We start from the raw sequence: 14,381 nt of genomic DNA on the forward strand, positions 1-14,381 counted from the left end.
GCTGCTTATTTTCTCCTTTTATGGAATTTTGAAACTCACTGAAAAGATGAATCCTGAGAGAGATAAAGTCCCCTCTTATCTCTGATTGCAGAGCAGAGGGATGTTGTGTGAAAGAAACCAGCTCTCAAGAACATATGAAGAAATCTAACCCCTTGGGTTAGATCTCAGCCAGCGAGTTCCACGGAGGTTAATGGAGCTACGCTGACTTTATAGCAGCTTTCTCTGGCTGCTGCAGTGTATTCCCTCTCCAGGCCTGGTTTAGAGCAGTGGTTCTCAATCAGGGGTCCAGGGCCCCCGAGCAGGTTTCAGGGGGTCCTCCAAGCAGGGCCAGTGTTAGATTTGCTGTGGCTCAGGGCAGACAGCCAAAGCCTCACTGCATGGGGCTAAAGCCTGGGGCCCTGAGCCCCACCACCCGGGGCTGAAGCCAAATCCTGGGCAATTTAGGGTAGTCAGGGCAGGGCAGTAACTCCCCAGTGTGTCCGAGGGCCTTGCCCCATCTAATTCTCCAGGGATTGTCTTAATTAGGAATGATGCCAGGTTTCAGTGGTAGCCATGTTGGTCTGTATCAGCAAAAAAACCGAGGAGTGGCAACTTAGAGACTAACAAATTTATTTGGGCATAAGCTTTTGTGGGCTAGAACCCACTTCATCAGATGCATGAAGTGTCTCCCTACTGTTACTCACACTTTCTTGTCAACTGTCTGTAATTGGCCTCTCTCTTACCACTTCAAAAGTTATTTCTCCTTATCATAAGCATTCCCAAATCTGGACCTTAGCGTCCAGAAATCTGGGTGCCTGCATGAACCCCTCTAAGCTTAATTACCAGCTTAGATTTGATCTCGCTGCCACCAGCCAAAAATTCCAGGGTTTTGGCTCCCTTCTGGTTCACGCCAAATCTCTTCCTGGGGTAACCAGACCAGAATCCCTGAGTTCTCACAACGAAGGATCCCACTCTTCCCTCGTCTCACCACCCACGGCCAGCAGCGGTCAAAGTGTCTCTATGGGCTAACTGAGAGTCACACCTGATGCAAAACATCTTGCATCACAATACCAAAGAAGCGATGTCCTCTCTCGTGTCCATCAAGAGACACAAATACAGAGAAACAGAAATGATGCTATTCTCTCTCCCCTCTCCCACCAATTCCTGGTGCTGCAGAGCTTACCCTCACGTAATTCTCAACACAAGAGATCCCTTCCCTTCGGTCCTCTAGCCATCAGAGAGAAAAAAACTCAACAGTCGTAAAAAGAACTGTACAGAAAGAAACATTAACATGATTTGTCAATGGTGACAATAATAAATCAATTGCTTAAAGAAAAAATGAATAACAGGTATCAACAGAGATACATTTAAACATCTTCAGGCAACTACCATGTAAATCAAAAACAATCTACAACTATATTGTCTTATACCTGTACTTACAACTGGGAAACAGAAGATTAGAAGCTTGAAGATAGAAAGATCCCCTCTCATAGCCGAGAGCCAGACAAAAGACACAGACCCAAACATTCCCTCCCTGAGCTTTGAAAAATCTGGTTTCCTGATTGGTCCTCTGGTCAGGTATTTGGTTCTCTTTGTTAAACCTTTACAGGTGAAAGAAACATTAACCCTTAGCTATCTGTTTATGACACTCCTCCCTTGCTGTTAATTAATTGATCTCATTAGACTGACCTAACACTTGGTAAAGCACCCCCATCCTTCCATGTATTCATACCTGCCCCTGTATCTTTTACTTCACACATCTGATGAAGTGGGTTCTAGCCCACGAAAGCTTATGCCCAAATAAATTTGTTAGTCTCTAAGGTGCCACAAGGACTCCTCGTTTTTTTTAATTAGGAATGGGGGACCACTGTCTAACCCGCCCGCAAAACTTTCTTCCTCCTTGCCACCCTTCACTCCCTCTATGAAGCAATGTCTATTTCTAGATCCAAATTTTTGTATCCAGTCCTGATCCCATCCAAGCCCTGCAGCCTCCAAATACCATGCACAAAGCAGTTCCTCTGGGATTCCTGTTCTAGTCTGCAGGCCTGAGGGTTTTGGGAAGCACCTGCACTGAAACCTGTGGAGCACTGGCCCAGGTGAATGAGATGCTCCTTTGGCACCTTTCCCCATGCAAGGCTTGGTCCCTTCTTCTGTGCTGCCCCCTGCCCACTCCAATCTGTCCCGGACCCACGGTTTCTGTTCAGATGCTTCCTGAAGAGTCACTTCTCTTTAGAGTCACAGAACCTAGAGCCTTAGGGTTAAAAGGGCCTGCAAAGGTCACCTAGTCTCACCCCTGCAGAGATGCAGGAGTTGTTGTGTCTAAACCATCCCAGACAGATGGCTCCAGCCTCCTTTGGAAAACTTCCAGGGAAGGAGCTTCCACGACCTCCCTGGGCGTCTGTTCCGTTGTCCTGCTGTTTTACAGCTAGGGAGATTTTTCCCGAGACATAGAGCCTGGCTACACTTGCAGATGTAGAGCCCTGGGAGTTACACCAGCCCTCAGAGAGCACAGTAGGGAAAGCGCTGCTGAGTGCTTACGCTGTCAGCTGCCAGCACGCTGGCATGACCACATTAGCAGCTCTTGCAATGGCCACAGAGAGCAGTGCATTGTGGTAGCTATCCCAGCATGCAAGTGGCTGCAACATGCTTTTCAAATGGAGGGGGTGGGGTGGAGTGTGACAGGGAGTGTGTTGTGTGTATGAGGGGGGAAAGAAAGTGGGTTTTGGGGGGCTGAGAGCATGTCAGCATGCTGTCTTGTAAGTTCAGACAGCAGCAGACCCTCTTGTCCCCCCAATCCCTCACACACAACATTCCACAGTAATGGTTCGCTTTGTTCCGGAGCAGATAAGCAGCCAGCTATCAAAAAGAGCTTTGAAAGGGTATATCCGCATTCCTGCGGAGATTCCAAAACAGTGACAGGAGTGGCCACTTGATTTAAGGGGATTATGGGACATTTCCAGAGGCCGATCAGAGCGCAGTAAAGCAACACCTCGTTCACACTGATGCCCAGACGTTTCAGCCAAGGCACACCAAGCATTATGCTTCTCGCCGAGGTGGAGCACCAGAAGCGCTCCAGCTGCAGAGTCCAGGCACTCTAAGTGTGGACGGGTCATGCATAAGGCGCCTGGGGCTGCTTTAATGCTCTCTAACATGCAAGTGTAGCCAAGCCCTTAATCTAAATCTCTTCTGCTGTAGTTTGAACCCATTGTCGTTTGTCCTGCCCTCTGTGGCAAGAGAGGGCAAGTTTTCTCCTTCTTTCTTACTGCAGCCTTTCAAGTATCTGAAGATCACTGTCGTGTCCCCCCCTTAATCTCCTCTTTCCAAACTAAACATACCCAGTTCCTTCAGCCTTTGCTCGTATGGCTGCATTCCAGCCCTCTGATCTTCTTTGTCATTCACCTCTGGGTCTCTTCCAGTTTCTTCACATCCTGTCCAGGGGCAGCGAGTTATATGGGCCCGTGGTGCCCATGCTCCAGGAATATTCAGGGCCCGGGAGCCCAGCTCCACCAATGTTTGGGGCTGGGTGTCTCCCCTGGACCCACCTGCTGCCCCTGCGCGCCTCCCCCAGAGTGTCTCCCAGCCCTGCCTGCTGCCCCCGGGTGATTTAAAAGGGCCCAGGGGCCCCCAGATGCCACTGGCAGCACATCGAGGCTGAGACAGCTTCCTGCCCACCCTCTCTCTGTGCCACTCCCAGAAGCGGGCGGCATGTCCCTGTGGCCCTGGGGGTGTGTGTCTCTGCATGCTGCCGCCACCCCGAGCACTGACTCTGTCGCTCCCATTGGCTGGGAACAGCAGCCAATGGGAGTGGCGGGGGCGGTGCATGTGGGCAGCGGCAGGCCGAGACCCCTGCCCCCCACCCCGCCTAGGAGCTGCTGCCAGAGGGGTGTGTGGTTCACTTTCGGGAGCCGCACAAGGTAAGTTCCACACCCCCCACACTCTGTCCTGCACCCCAACCCCCAGTCTGGAGCCTGTACCCTGCACCCAAACTCCCTGCCAGAGCCTGCACCTCTCCCACACCCAATCTCCCTCCCAGAGCCTGAGGCAGGTGTGGGGGGAGGAGGGGTGGGACTTGGAGCCATTCTGGACACCACCAAAAATTATACAAACCTGCTGTCCCTGATTCTGTCTATACAGTACTCCAGCTGAGGCCTAACCAGCGTCGAGTAGAGTGGTACTATCACCTCCCATGACTTGCAGGCTATGCCTCTTTTAATCCAACCTGAACTTGCATTTGCTGTTTTTGCAACAGCATCACATTGCTGAGTCATGCTGAGGGTGTGATCTAGCACAACTCCCAGATCCTTCCCAGCAGTGCTGCTGCCAAACCAGCTATCCCCCAGTCTGTACTTGTGCATTTGGTTTCTCTTCCCTAAGTGGAGCACCTTCCATTTGGCTTTGTTGAATTTCATTTTGTTATCTGTAGCCTAGTTCTTCAATTTATCAAGATCACTTTGAATTTTAGTTCCTTGTGATCCAGACATCAGTGAGCGAGCCTGCAGAGAGACCTGCCAGTTAGCTCCACCCTTTGACTCTCCCAAGGTTCCTCACGTTGTCTGCCCTGCTGGATTGCGAGCTCCTGGTGGCATGGACTGTGCTTTCCCCAGGGCTCTGTTGGCAGGAGTGCTGCGGGAGGCGCTTTGACATCACAGATACCAATACCTTGCTTAATACTAATCTGCCTGCTTATTTGGTTTCTCTCCCCAGGTCTGGCACCAGCGACCCCTACTGCATTGTGAAAGTCGACAACGAGGTGGTAGCCAGGTGAGTGTGCCATGATGGGGGCCCTGGGGACGGGACGGGCCAGGCCAGCACAGTCAAGGAAGGGCATTGGCACTGCCGGGGTTCGATGCTGGCTGACGTCGCCCAGTGCGATACAGACTGGTATGCAGAGCAAAGAGCTGGTCTCTGCTCACTCAGCTGTCTCTGCAGGCGTTGATTTCCTGGGGGGTCTGCACCCTGCTGAGAAGGGCCCAGTCCTTGCTCATGGCTTCAATGTATTTGGGGACAGGGTTAAAGCCCATTGCATCCCATCACCACCAGGGGATGGAGCCATATTGGAGCCTGGGCACCTGCCCACAGCATGGTTACCTTGGCAGTGCCGACGGGGTCTCTGGCTGGCTGCATTGGGGTGGATGTGCTGTTTGTAGGGCTCGCACCCTGGCCCACCTGCTGCAGGAGGCAGCCTTTAAACTGGAGCCTTACCATGCTCTAGCCTCACTGGAGTCAGCCAGCCAACACCTGGGATCACGTGACCTAGCAGGTCCTTAACCACTGGGTGGAGATCTCCAGCCACAGAGACTTGAGAATCTCATCCACGCCAAGGAGCTTATCAAGGGCTGAGCAGTTACCTGGCCCACCCTGCATTAGGGGAGGAAACTGCAAGCTCAGCTGTTTGTCCTGCTGCTTTCAGCAGCCTCCAGCCCAGAGCTGAGTGGGTCACATCGGCTGGGTCTCACCCCTTCTCAGGGCACAGCGGGGGAGTGAAATACTGTCCTGCAGCTCTGGGGATCGGTTATAATCCAGCCCTTGAGGGGGAAATGACAGGACCCCAGGACCAAGGAGGGAAGGGTGATCTTGTGGATAAGGCCCAGGGCTGGGACTCAGCAGTTTTGGGTTCTAACCCCGGCTCTGTCGCTGACACACTGGGCAAGTCACTTACGGCAGATTTTCAAATGTGGTCACATATTTCAGTGTTTGATTCTGGGTGCCCAATTTGTAACACCTGGAGCCTGCTTCTCAGAGGTGCTGGGGCCTGCAGTACCTCCAGCAGTCAGGCCCTGAATATGTTAGATCGGGCAGCCAAAAACTAGCTGCAGCTTCTGAAAAGGCAGTCTGTGTTGCTCTGTGCCTCAGTTTCCCCATCTGTGGAATGGGGATGATGACACTGCCTGCCTCCTGTTCATTAGCCTGTGCAAGGGGCTTTGAGATTCTGGGATGGAAGGCGCTAGAGCATGAACAGTGGGGGAGCGCTATAAGCTCAGCAGGTGCCTTTCTCCCCAGCGTGTCTGGTCAGGCCAAAGAGGACCCCATGAGGGATGATGCGCCCAGCGTCACATTGCACAGAGGAATCAACTCCAGGCCCAACTGTCTCTCCTTGTCCCCCGGCCTAACTGCCTGTCCTAGACTGGCTGCCAAGGGCATGATCTCACGCTGCCCTGTTCACCATGACGACTCCTATCTCTGTGCTCCCCTACCCCACACTGCGCCTGCCTGTGGGGTGGAGCCCTTTTTGCTCTCCCACTTGCTGGCTCCAGGAGCCCACAGAGTGGGAAAGGCAATGGGGCTGCAGCCACAGGTGCGCGGCCAGGTGGGGGTGGCAATGCTGTGCCATTGCGTGAGGCCATCGGGTGGTCCCAGTGCTGGCACGGGCGTGGTCGCTTGAACCAGCACTGGTTATAGCTGCATTTCGTGGTTTCCAGCTGCACACAGCCCCCTGCTTGCTCCCTGGACAGAGGAGACTCTCTCCTCCAATTCCCTGGGGGCAGGCAGCATCCTCTGGGCTGGCTCTATCCCTCTGCCCTTCTGGTTCTCCACCCTGCCCCCGTGGTTGCTGTGGTGCTCCAAGTCCTGCAGCAAGTCCCACTGCTCTGGAGCTGGCCAGTGATGAAGTGGTTACTATGGAGAAGTCCATAAATTATTCCCCCTTCCGGAGAGATGGCAGCCAGCTGGCCAGTGCTCACTGGAGGGGAGGGAGGGAGTATCTGGCCAGAGGTGTGGGGGTGGGCGCAGGAGAGCAATACAGGATCAGGGGCCTGGATCCTCCCAGCTTCATCCATGGTCCCTCACACATGGGCCAGCACATCTCCCTCCCTCTCTTCTCTTCCACTCTGTCTCTCTCCCCTTCTTCTTAATCACTCTCCTGCCCCTCCCCCAGCTTTCATTTTCTGAGCCGTCCCAGACCTGTCCCAGGCTCATCGCTAGCCCTGCTGCCGCTGCACTGTTCTCCCCACTGGGAAGCCACCCTGTGTCCTGCTCATAATGCCAGGGGAGAATGAAAACAACCTGCTGCTCCTTGGAACCGCCACATCCCGGCCAGCACTGGGACTGATATCTGTGGGGAAAGCTTGGTCCAGGAATGTCTTTCATGGGGTGGGGGGCTTGAAAAATCTGGATCCAACCTTTCCAGGCCTATGGAACTGGGATTTTGTTCTCAGCCCAGCACCAAGGCTGCGTTCCTCATTCGCTTGGGCACCGTGGAGCTCTCCTGGAAGCACTCTCCATCCATGCACAGCCAGGCAGCTAGCTCCTCTCTTTGCCTGGAAAGGACAATTTTGCAGCCTTCAGCTCAGCTCTGTGTGATGAGGTTGGGGACTGGGATTTCATGGATGTGGGGCTCACTAACTGGAGGCCAGCACAGCATCTCCCCTCTGCAGGGTGCAGCAATTGGTTTCCCCTGAATCTGATCCCAAGGCTGCAGAATCTCCAGCATGAGGTCACTGAGCAAGGGAAGCCAACTCCCCTAATCAGCAGTGAGCTAGATGCCTTCATCTCCTCCTGCGCCCAGGGCCTGAGAGCTCCCATCCGGCAGCAGGAAGAATTGGTAGGGAAAGCAGATGTACTGGGGTAGGTAGCAGAGGGGGTCTGTCCCCGAGATGGCCACCGCTGCACCCCGCTCAAAACTCTCCCCATGTGGCAGCTCCTGGAGCTGGTGAGCTGCAAGCTGCGGCCACAGGGACAGACAGCAGCAAACATCTGGGAGCTGAGGGTAAGGGGGGTGCCCAGGAGGTGGGAGTGTGACTCAAGCTGTTGAGGGAGGAGTGGACCTTTAAATTGTACCCACCCCACTATTGGCAGGTACCAAGTTGTCGCTGCAGGGCCACCCCTCCCAGGTCCTAGCAGCTCCTAGCACATTCCTCACCTCAGCCAGCTGGGCTCCACCCTTGGAGCAGCAGCCCTGAGCCCCCCTTGCTCCAGGGATTCACCGCAGGTGTTAGCTCCCCTCCTGTGTGGCTGCCCAGGACCCAGCCCTTCCTCCCAGGACTCAGCCCCGTCTTCCCTCTCAGCTGCCTACTAGCTGCCCTCTTCAATTAGCTGGACTGGGCTCCCCTGCTGCAGTCCAGGGTTCTCCAAGCTCCATCTCTCCACGAGGCCCAGCCCGCTGTGGTCTGGGGGGATCCCTCTTGCAGCTCCCACATGCAGTGTAGCTGAAATGCTTGAGCACAGCATTTCCTTTTGCTAGCTGAGAGGCTTTGGAGCTGCTCAGTCTGAATGTGAATCCCCAAGCCCTGGGAAATGAGATGAGGAGCTGGGAAGTCATGAACTCTAGCCTCAGCTCAGTCACCCACTTGCTGTGTCCCCTTGGGCAAACTGGTTAATCTCTCTGGGCTAATTAATTCCTGCTGTGTTTTAATGAACCACAGCGGAAAGTTTGGCCCTGTGCCTCAGTTTCCCATCTGTAAAATGGGGATAATGATGCTTCCCTGCTGCTGGGGGGCTCAGGAGGGCTGACTGGCTCATGTCTGCATGGCACCTTGATGCTGTAAATTGCTGCAGAGGTGCTGAACTCTGTTATTTTACTCTTACTTTCAGTGGGGTGTGAGCCAACTGCAGCATCCACCTCGCTGTCTCCCCTTCCCTCCACCTGGGACTGACAGTAGTGGTGAGGGCACTGAAGCTCGCCAGTGCGGAGGTTTCCTTGGGTATCAGGGCCTTGCCGTTGCTCCTCAAAGACATTCAGTCCACCCACTGTGATCCCTCTCACAACCCCTCTCCACTGCTCCATGACCCACAATGCTGGCTCTGCTCCTGCAAGCTTGATTGCCTCGTGCAGGGGGGTGGTCCTGGCCCCTGGCATTGACTTCACCCGCCCCCGTGCTCTGCTTGCAGGACTGCTACAGTGTGGAAGAACCTGAATCCCTTCTGGGGGGAGGAGTACACCCTGCACCTGCCCATGGGCTTCCACAGTCTCGCCTTCTACGTGCTGGATGAGGACACCATTGGGTAAGAGGGGAGGGCTGGGGAGGGCATGGGGGGCTGCTTCTGGGTCTGGCTGGGGCTCAGAGCACTAATGAAGTGCAGTGGGTCTTACTGAGCCAGGCTCTGCTTGGAACAATGGATCTGCTCCTGGGCTCTGATGCCACACGCTGGCCCATCCTTTCCCTGGGGCTGGCCCCTCTGCCAGCCGTGCTGACTCAGCAGCACACAGGCAGCAGTATTATTAGAGTATTTACTTGCCCTAATTCCCTCACAAATTCCCCCTCCCATCCCCCACCCAAGGGCTCCGTCACAATCAGGGCCTCTGAGCTTGGGGCTGGCTGGGCCATCGGCTTGCCTCAGGTATGACTGTGGGAGAAGCCCATGGAGGAGGAATTCTCTGCTTCCCAGGACTGGTTTCTCCAGGACCTTGTGGACAAGGCACAGGATGGGCTTCAGGAGACGTAGGCTCTCTGATGCTCCCGTGAGGGGCTCCCTACTGTAACTACGGCCGTAGATAGACACAGGCAGTCGGTTTCCTTGGTGGGGCTGTGCAGAGCAAAGCATGGATGGCCCTGAACAGCTGGGGTGATGCGAGGAAGCCTATTGAGGTGGATTGGCCCCTGGATACCCTGCTCCTTGGCCCTGCAGGGCAGTTAATTCCAGGCACTCTCTGCCCAGACCTGACTCTCTTTCCTTGCAGGCACGATGATGTCATTGGCAAAATATCGCTCAGCAAAGAATGGATTTCATCGAACCCGCGAGGTGGGTGCTGGGGCACTGGGGCTGCAGCGTGTCTTATGAAGGCAGCGCAGCAGGCACCAGACTGGCAACTTATGAGCCATTCCGCAAGGCCTGGGTTTGCCAATTTCAGAAAACCAAAGACCCTCGTCACGCCCCCGCCCCCCCGCTCCCTGTCCTGCCCCTTCCCAAGGCCCCGTCCCCGCTCCTCCGTCACTCGCTTGCTCTCCCTCACCATCGCTCACTCACTGATTTTCACTGGGCTGGGGCAGGGGATTTGAGTGTGGGAGGGAGGAAGAGCTCTGGCTGGGGGTGCACCTGGGGTGGGGCCGGGGATGAGGGGTTTGGGGTGCAGAAGGGGGTGCCAGACTGGGGCCAAGGGGTGCAGGAGGGGGTATAGAGTGCAGGCTCTGGCAAGGAGTTTGGGTGTGGGAGAGGGCTCCAAGCTGTGCCAGGGGGTTTGGGCATGGGAGGGGATTTGGGGTGCGGACTCCGGGAAGCACTGATGTCAGGTGTCCCCTTAAATAGCAGCCGCACCAGCGCAGCCCTAGCATTTCCTGGGTCTCAGAGGCTGCTCGATCTGGCGTGAATCCTGGACACATGGCTCGGCCAGCGCACTGAGGACAAAAGTTTTTCCTGTTCTCTGGAATGCAGGGGGAGAGAATTCCCCACAAGTGATACACACACCCCACTGCTCCCCCTGGCTCACTGCTCCCCCAGTGGAGCCCAAATCACAGCAGCTCTAGGGAGAGTGCTGCTGCAGGCCCCCTCCTCCTCTCCCCACTGTTTGCAATGCCTCCTAGCCCCTCTCCTTCGTGCCCCCCAATCTGGCCACTGGCTGGTGCCTCCATGCCCAACTGCTGTCCGCCTCTGCTCGGACCCATTCCCAGGGAGAGCAGGGCAACTTTAGCCCCATGCTTCTGCGCAGCCCATTCATCCCAGGAGGAGACTGAGCAGCCCACTGCCTCTTACCTGCTTGCTGCTTGGTCCTGAGACGAGCCCGGCGCAGCAGCCCCCGTGAAGTGGGCTACTGGGCCCGGGGCAGGCAGTGACAGCTTGACCTGGCCCCCCTCCCCTACTGGTGGCTGCATGCGGCCCCTGGGGAGCTGGGCTGGCTCCTCTCTCTGCTTCCCCGGCCGGGGAGCAGTGGGCTGGGTAGGGAGGGGGCTGAAGGCACTTCCTAAAGGCCACAAAACCCGCTCTGCAGGGAGCCCATGGCCACCCTGGCGGCTGCTGCCCAGGGTTAACCCTGCCGGCCCCAGCCTGCAGCTGGGTGCCTTTCCCAGCCCCTCCAGAGGGATCCACCCCCTGCCTGCCAGGCTCACACCACCCCCGAGCTCCACAAAGAGAGCTGCTGCAGGCCTCCTTCACCCCCGCCACCAACCGAACTTTTAATGGCCTGAGCAACCATGCAGACTGGAGCTGCCAGGGCCCCTTTTCGACTGGGCCTTCCAGTCAAAAACCAGACGCCTGGCAACCCTAGTGAGGCCTGGCTCAGATCCTAGCTTCCCCCAGCAAGCAGGGCCCTGGCATGTACCCAACTTAGCTAGTTTGTCACTAGATTTAGTGACTTTTTGGTTTCCCTAACGAGAAAGTAAGTGACCAGTGAGAAATCTAGTGACTTTCACTGCCAATGACAGTGACGTTCAGAGAAAGACATCACCAATATGTATAGTCACAAAATCACTCACAAGGAACTCGATAGTGTTAATAAAATCCATTCCATGCTCTTCTTCCTATGTTCTGTTGCATACCCAGTTAATGTCATTGTGTCTCCATGGAGCATGTCCGTGGAAGGAATCACATTCCAGGGCTTCTCGGGCTGAGATCACTATAATCTGCATGCAAGGAAAATAAGTTTGTGGACGCTAATTAAATGGTTTGCTAAAGCCAGGCACACTTTGGAGAGAGCACCAGGCCCAGGACGTGTTTTTACCCAGACGGGTTCTTTCTCGCTGCTGCGTAGTAAGTAGCACAGCCTGTGATGCAGGGAAAGATGGCTAATGAAGCGGGCTGGGCGGGGGAGGCAGGTTAGCCAGCGAGGAGAGCCGCATGGATGGACAGTGGGGTGGGATGAGACAGGGCCATGTGTCCCAATGGGGTGGGGGGACACTGTGCCTCCCAGGATGAAGCCCTTACTGCAGGATCAAAGGTGGAACTATCTTGATTTCAGTTCCCCTTTGCCCCTGGAAGCAGGGGGAAGGGGACCGGCTGGTGGAGTTTTATTTTTTAAATCTACTTTCTTGGCTCCCTGCAGTGTGAGCTCAGGTGAGGCAAATGCCCTCCTCCCCCTGGCTCTGGGCTTTCCCTTCCACTAGCCTGTGGGCGCAAATCCAGGTGGTGAGGAAGGGAGGCTCAGCTGAAATTAACCAACCTCAGCCGTGCACAGAGCACCCTTCCCGCTGAGCAGAGGGCGCCCTCCTGACAACGACCGTGTACTGTTGTAGTTGCTTCCGGTGTGCAACCGAATGTAGGAGGAGAGCACAGAATGGGTTTTATTAACACCGTTGAGCTGCTTGTGAATGAGTTTGGGACTGTATTCGCCTCTGTGTGTGTATATGTATGTATATAAAATTCTCTGTTGAATTCTCTGGAAATTTTATTTGGTGACATTTTTGACTCCTCTTGAGAGCTTCAACAGCTACATCTAGCGACTTTTCAGGGTTGTCTGGTGACTTCCTGCTTTGTGGAATTGGCAGCACCCCCCAGCAGCCCAGAGTGGCAGGGTAACAGCAGGTGGAGAGGGCAGGTTATCTGGCAGCGTTGTCCCAGTGTTGCTGACTCTCCAGCTGTTGTTTGGCACTCAAGTCCCTGCTCTTGGAATCACATGGTTACGAAAGAATCTCCACTTGCCTTTTCAAAAGAAAAGTGGTTTTCTAGCCTTTGCTGCTTTGGGGAAAAGGCTGCAAGTGCCATCCAAGGGCACCCGAAAGGCGAGGGAAGAGACCCCCTGGCTATTGTGATAGTTTTATAGATCTCCTGATTTTAAGCCAATCTCGTGATTTTGGGGAGCTAGGGGGCTGACTTGTGATTTTTGACAGTTTGGGGCTGGTCATTCTGCAGATAACACCCCTAAGGTCTCTGCCGTGACATGGGGTGGGGGCTGCGCAGGGATCACATGTGGCCAGCATGGCAGCTGGCCTGCTGCGTCAGCCCCCCAAGGTGGGTGGGGCAGGGAGAGCCAGGCTGCTAGTTACAGACTCCTCCGCCATTGCAGGGATTGACAGCTGGATCAACCTGACGCACGTGGACCCCAATGAAGAGGTTCAGGGAGAGATCTGCCTGGAGCTGAAGGTGCTAGAGGAACCCCAGAAGAGGGCCCTGCACTGCCATGTCATTGAAGCCAGGTAGGAGTAGATGGCTTCTGTCTCTCCCACCCTCCTCTCTATCTTCCTCCATAGTGGTCTCTCCTTTCCTCCCTCCCTCCCCTCCCCTCCTCACCCCAGATGCCTCTCCAAGCCCCAGCAAAGAGCTCTCCCTTCCAGGATGGAGCGACAGGTGCCTGAGACAGGCCCAGCTAGTCTGGTCCCTCCAGGCAGGAGGCATGGTGCTGCCGGCCAGCTTGTGGGACCAAGGCTGGGGGCACGGGCTAAGATGACAGGGGGTTGCTCTAGGCCTGCTTCAGTTCCTTTGCTCAGTGCCACAGCCCTTCCCCCTGCTCTGGGTTGCACAACACCACTCGACAGAGACACCCACTTCATCCTGGGGGCTGGCAGCCTGAGACCTGGCCTGGCACAGGAGTCCAGTAAACCCCAGGCCAGTGTGCCTCCTCGTGGCTTTAGACTGAGTTGAGATATTAACGCATCTGTCTATCTGATGTCTGTCACCCTGGCATTTGGGCAGTTTGGCATGGTGCCTGGATGGCACGGCGATGTGCGCACATGAGTGCATAGCCATGGATGGCGATTCCCACAGAATGACGCGCTTGCGTTTGGTGGGCAGTGACCCATTCTGAGGTTATCCTGAACCAGCCGCAGTCAGGGCAGGGCTTATTACCCAGCTGGAGGTGGGCAGGCATGTGTCTCATCCCCTCCTCCCCTAACAGGAGGTAGCTCAAGAGGATGCAAGACCGGGGCAAAGGGAGGTGTGCCCAACACCCATCTGCCACTGAGCTGCCAGGGTGATCTCTCCCTGATCAGTGGCCATGGGGACTCACACCCTCCTTCCCACACACATGCTCCATGCCCACTTCTCAGATGTGGAATGGTGCCAGTAGAGGTTGCCGTACTGGCACTGATGGGAGAAAATGGGCAGCGTGATCCAACCCAAACTTAACAGCACCACCTCCTTCCCCATGGTGCGTCAGGTTATTGCAGCTCCTGCTCTGCTCTGTTCTGTCTGCATTCAATACAGTGGAATAATTGGGGTTGAAATTCTTTTCCTTCCTCATCCATCTGGCACAATTCCTATAGCAAGAGTAAAGAGCTCAAGGTCCTTTTTAGGCCCTCCTTCTCTTCTGCTGGCAAATATTGATATTCCTGTAGCTCTTAAAGACCCCAGCTGAGATCATAAGAATGGCCCTACTGTATCGGACCAAAGGTCCATCTAGCCCAGTATCCTGTCTGCCGACAGTGGCCAATTCCAGGTGCCCCAAAGGGAATGAACAGAACAGGGAATCATCAAATGATCCATGTCCTGTCACCCAATCCCAACATCTGGCAAACAGAGGCTAGGGACACTATCCCTGCCCAGCCTGGCTAATAGCCATTGATGGACCTATCTTCCATGAATCTATCTAGCTCCCTTTT

At 55.1% G+C, this 14,381-nt stretch overlaps 1 protein-coding gene across 1 annotated transcript in view; it reads left to right on the forward strand.

The window, feature by feature from the left end:
• RASAL1 (RAS protein activator like 1) overlaps positions 1 to 14,381 on the forward strand; it is a 107,162-nt gene that overhangs the window by 21,311 nt on the left and 71,470 nt on the right. Inside the window, 4 exon segments of the mRNA XM_075060097.1 lie at positions 4,684 to 4,740; positions 8,806 to 8,919; positions 9,596 to 9,657; positions 12,851 to 12,980. Of these exon segments, the coding sequence (XP_074916198.1) occupies positions 4,684 to 4,740; positions 8,806 to 8,919; positions 9,596 to 9,657; positions 12,851 to 12,980 (363 nt within the window).

This window comes from Chelonoidis abingdonii, chromosome 22, assembly GCF_003597395.2.
Source record: "Chelonoidis abingdonii isolate Lonesome George chromosome 22, CheloAbing_2.0, whole genome shotgun sequence".
In the NCBI taxonomy this organism is placed as follows: Eukaryota; Metazoa; Chordata; order Testudines; family Testudinidae; genus Chelonoidis; species Chelonoidis abingdonii.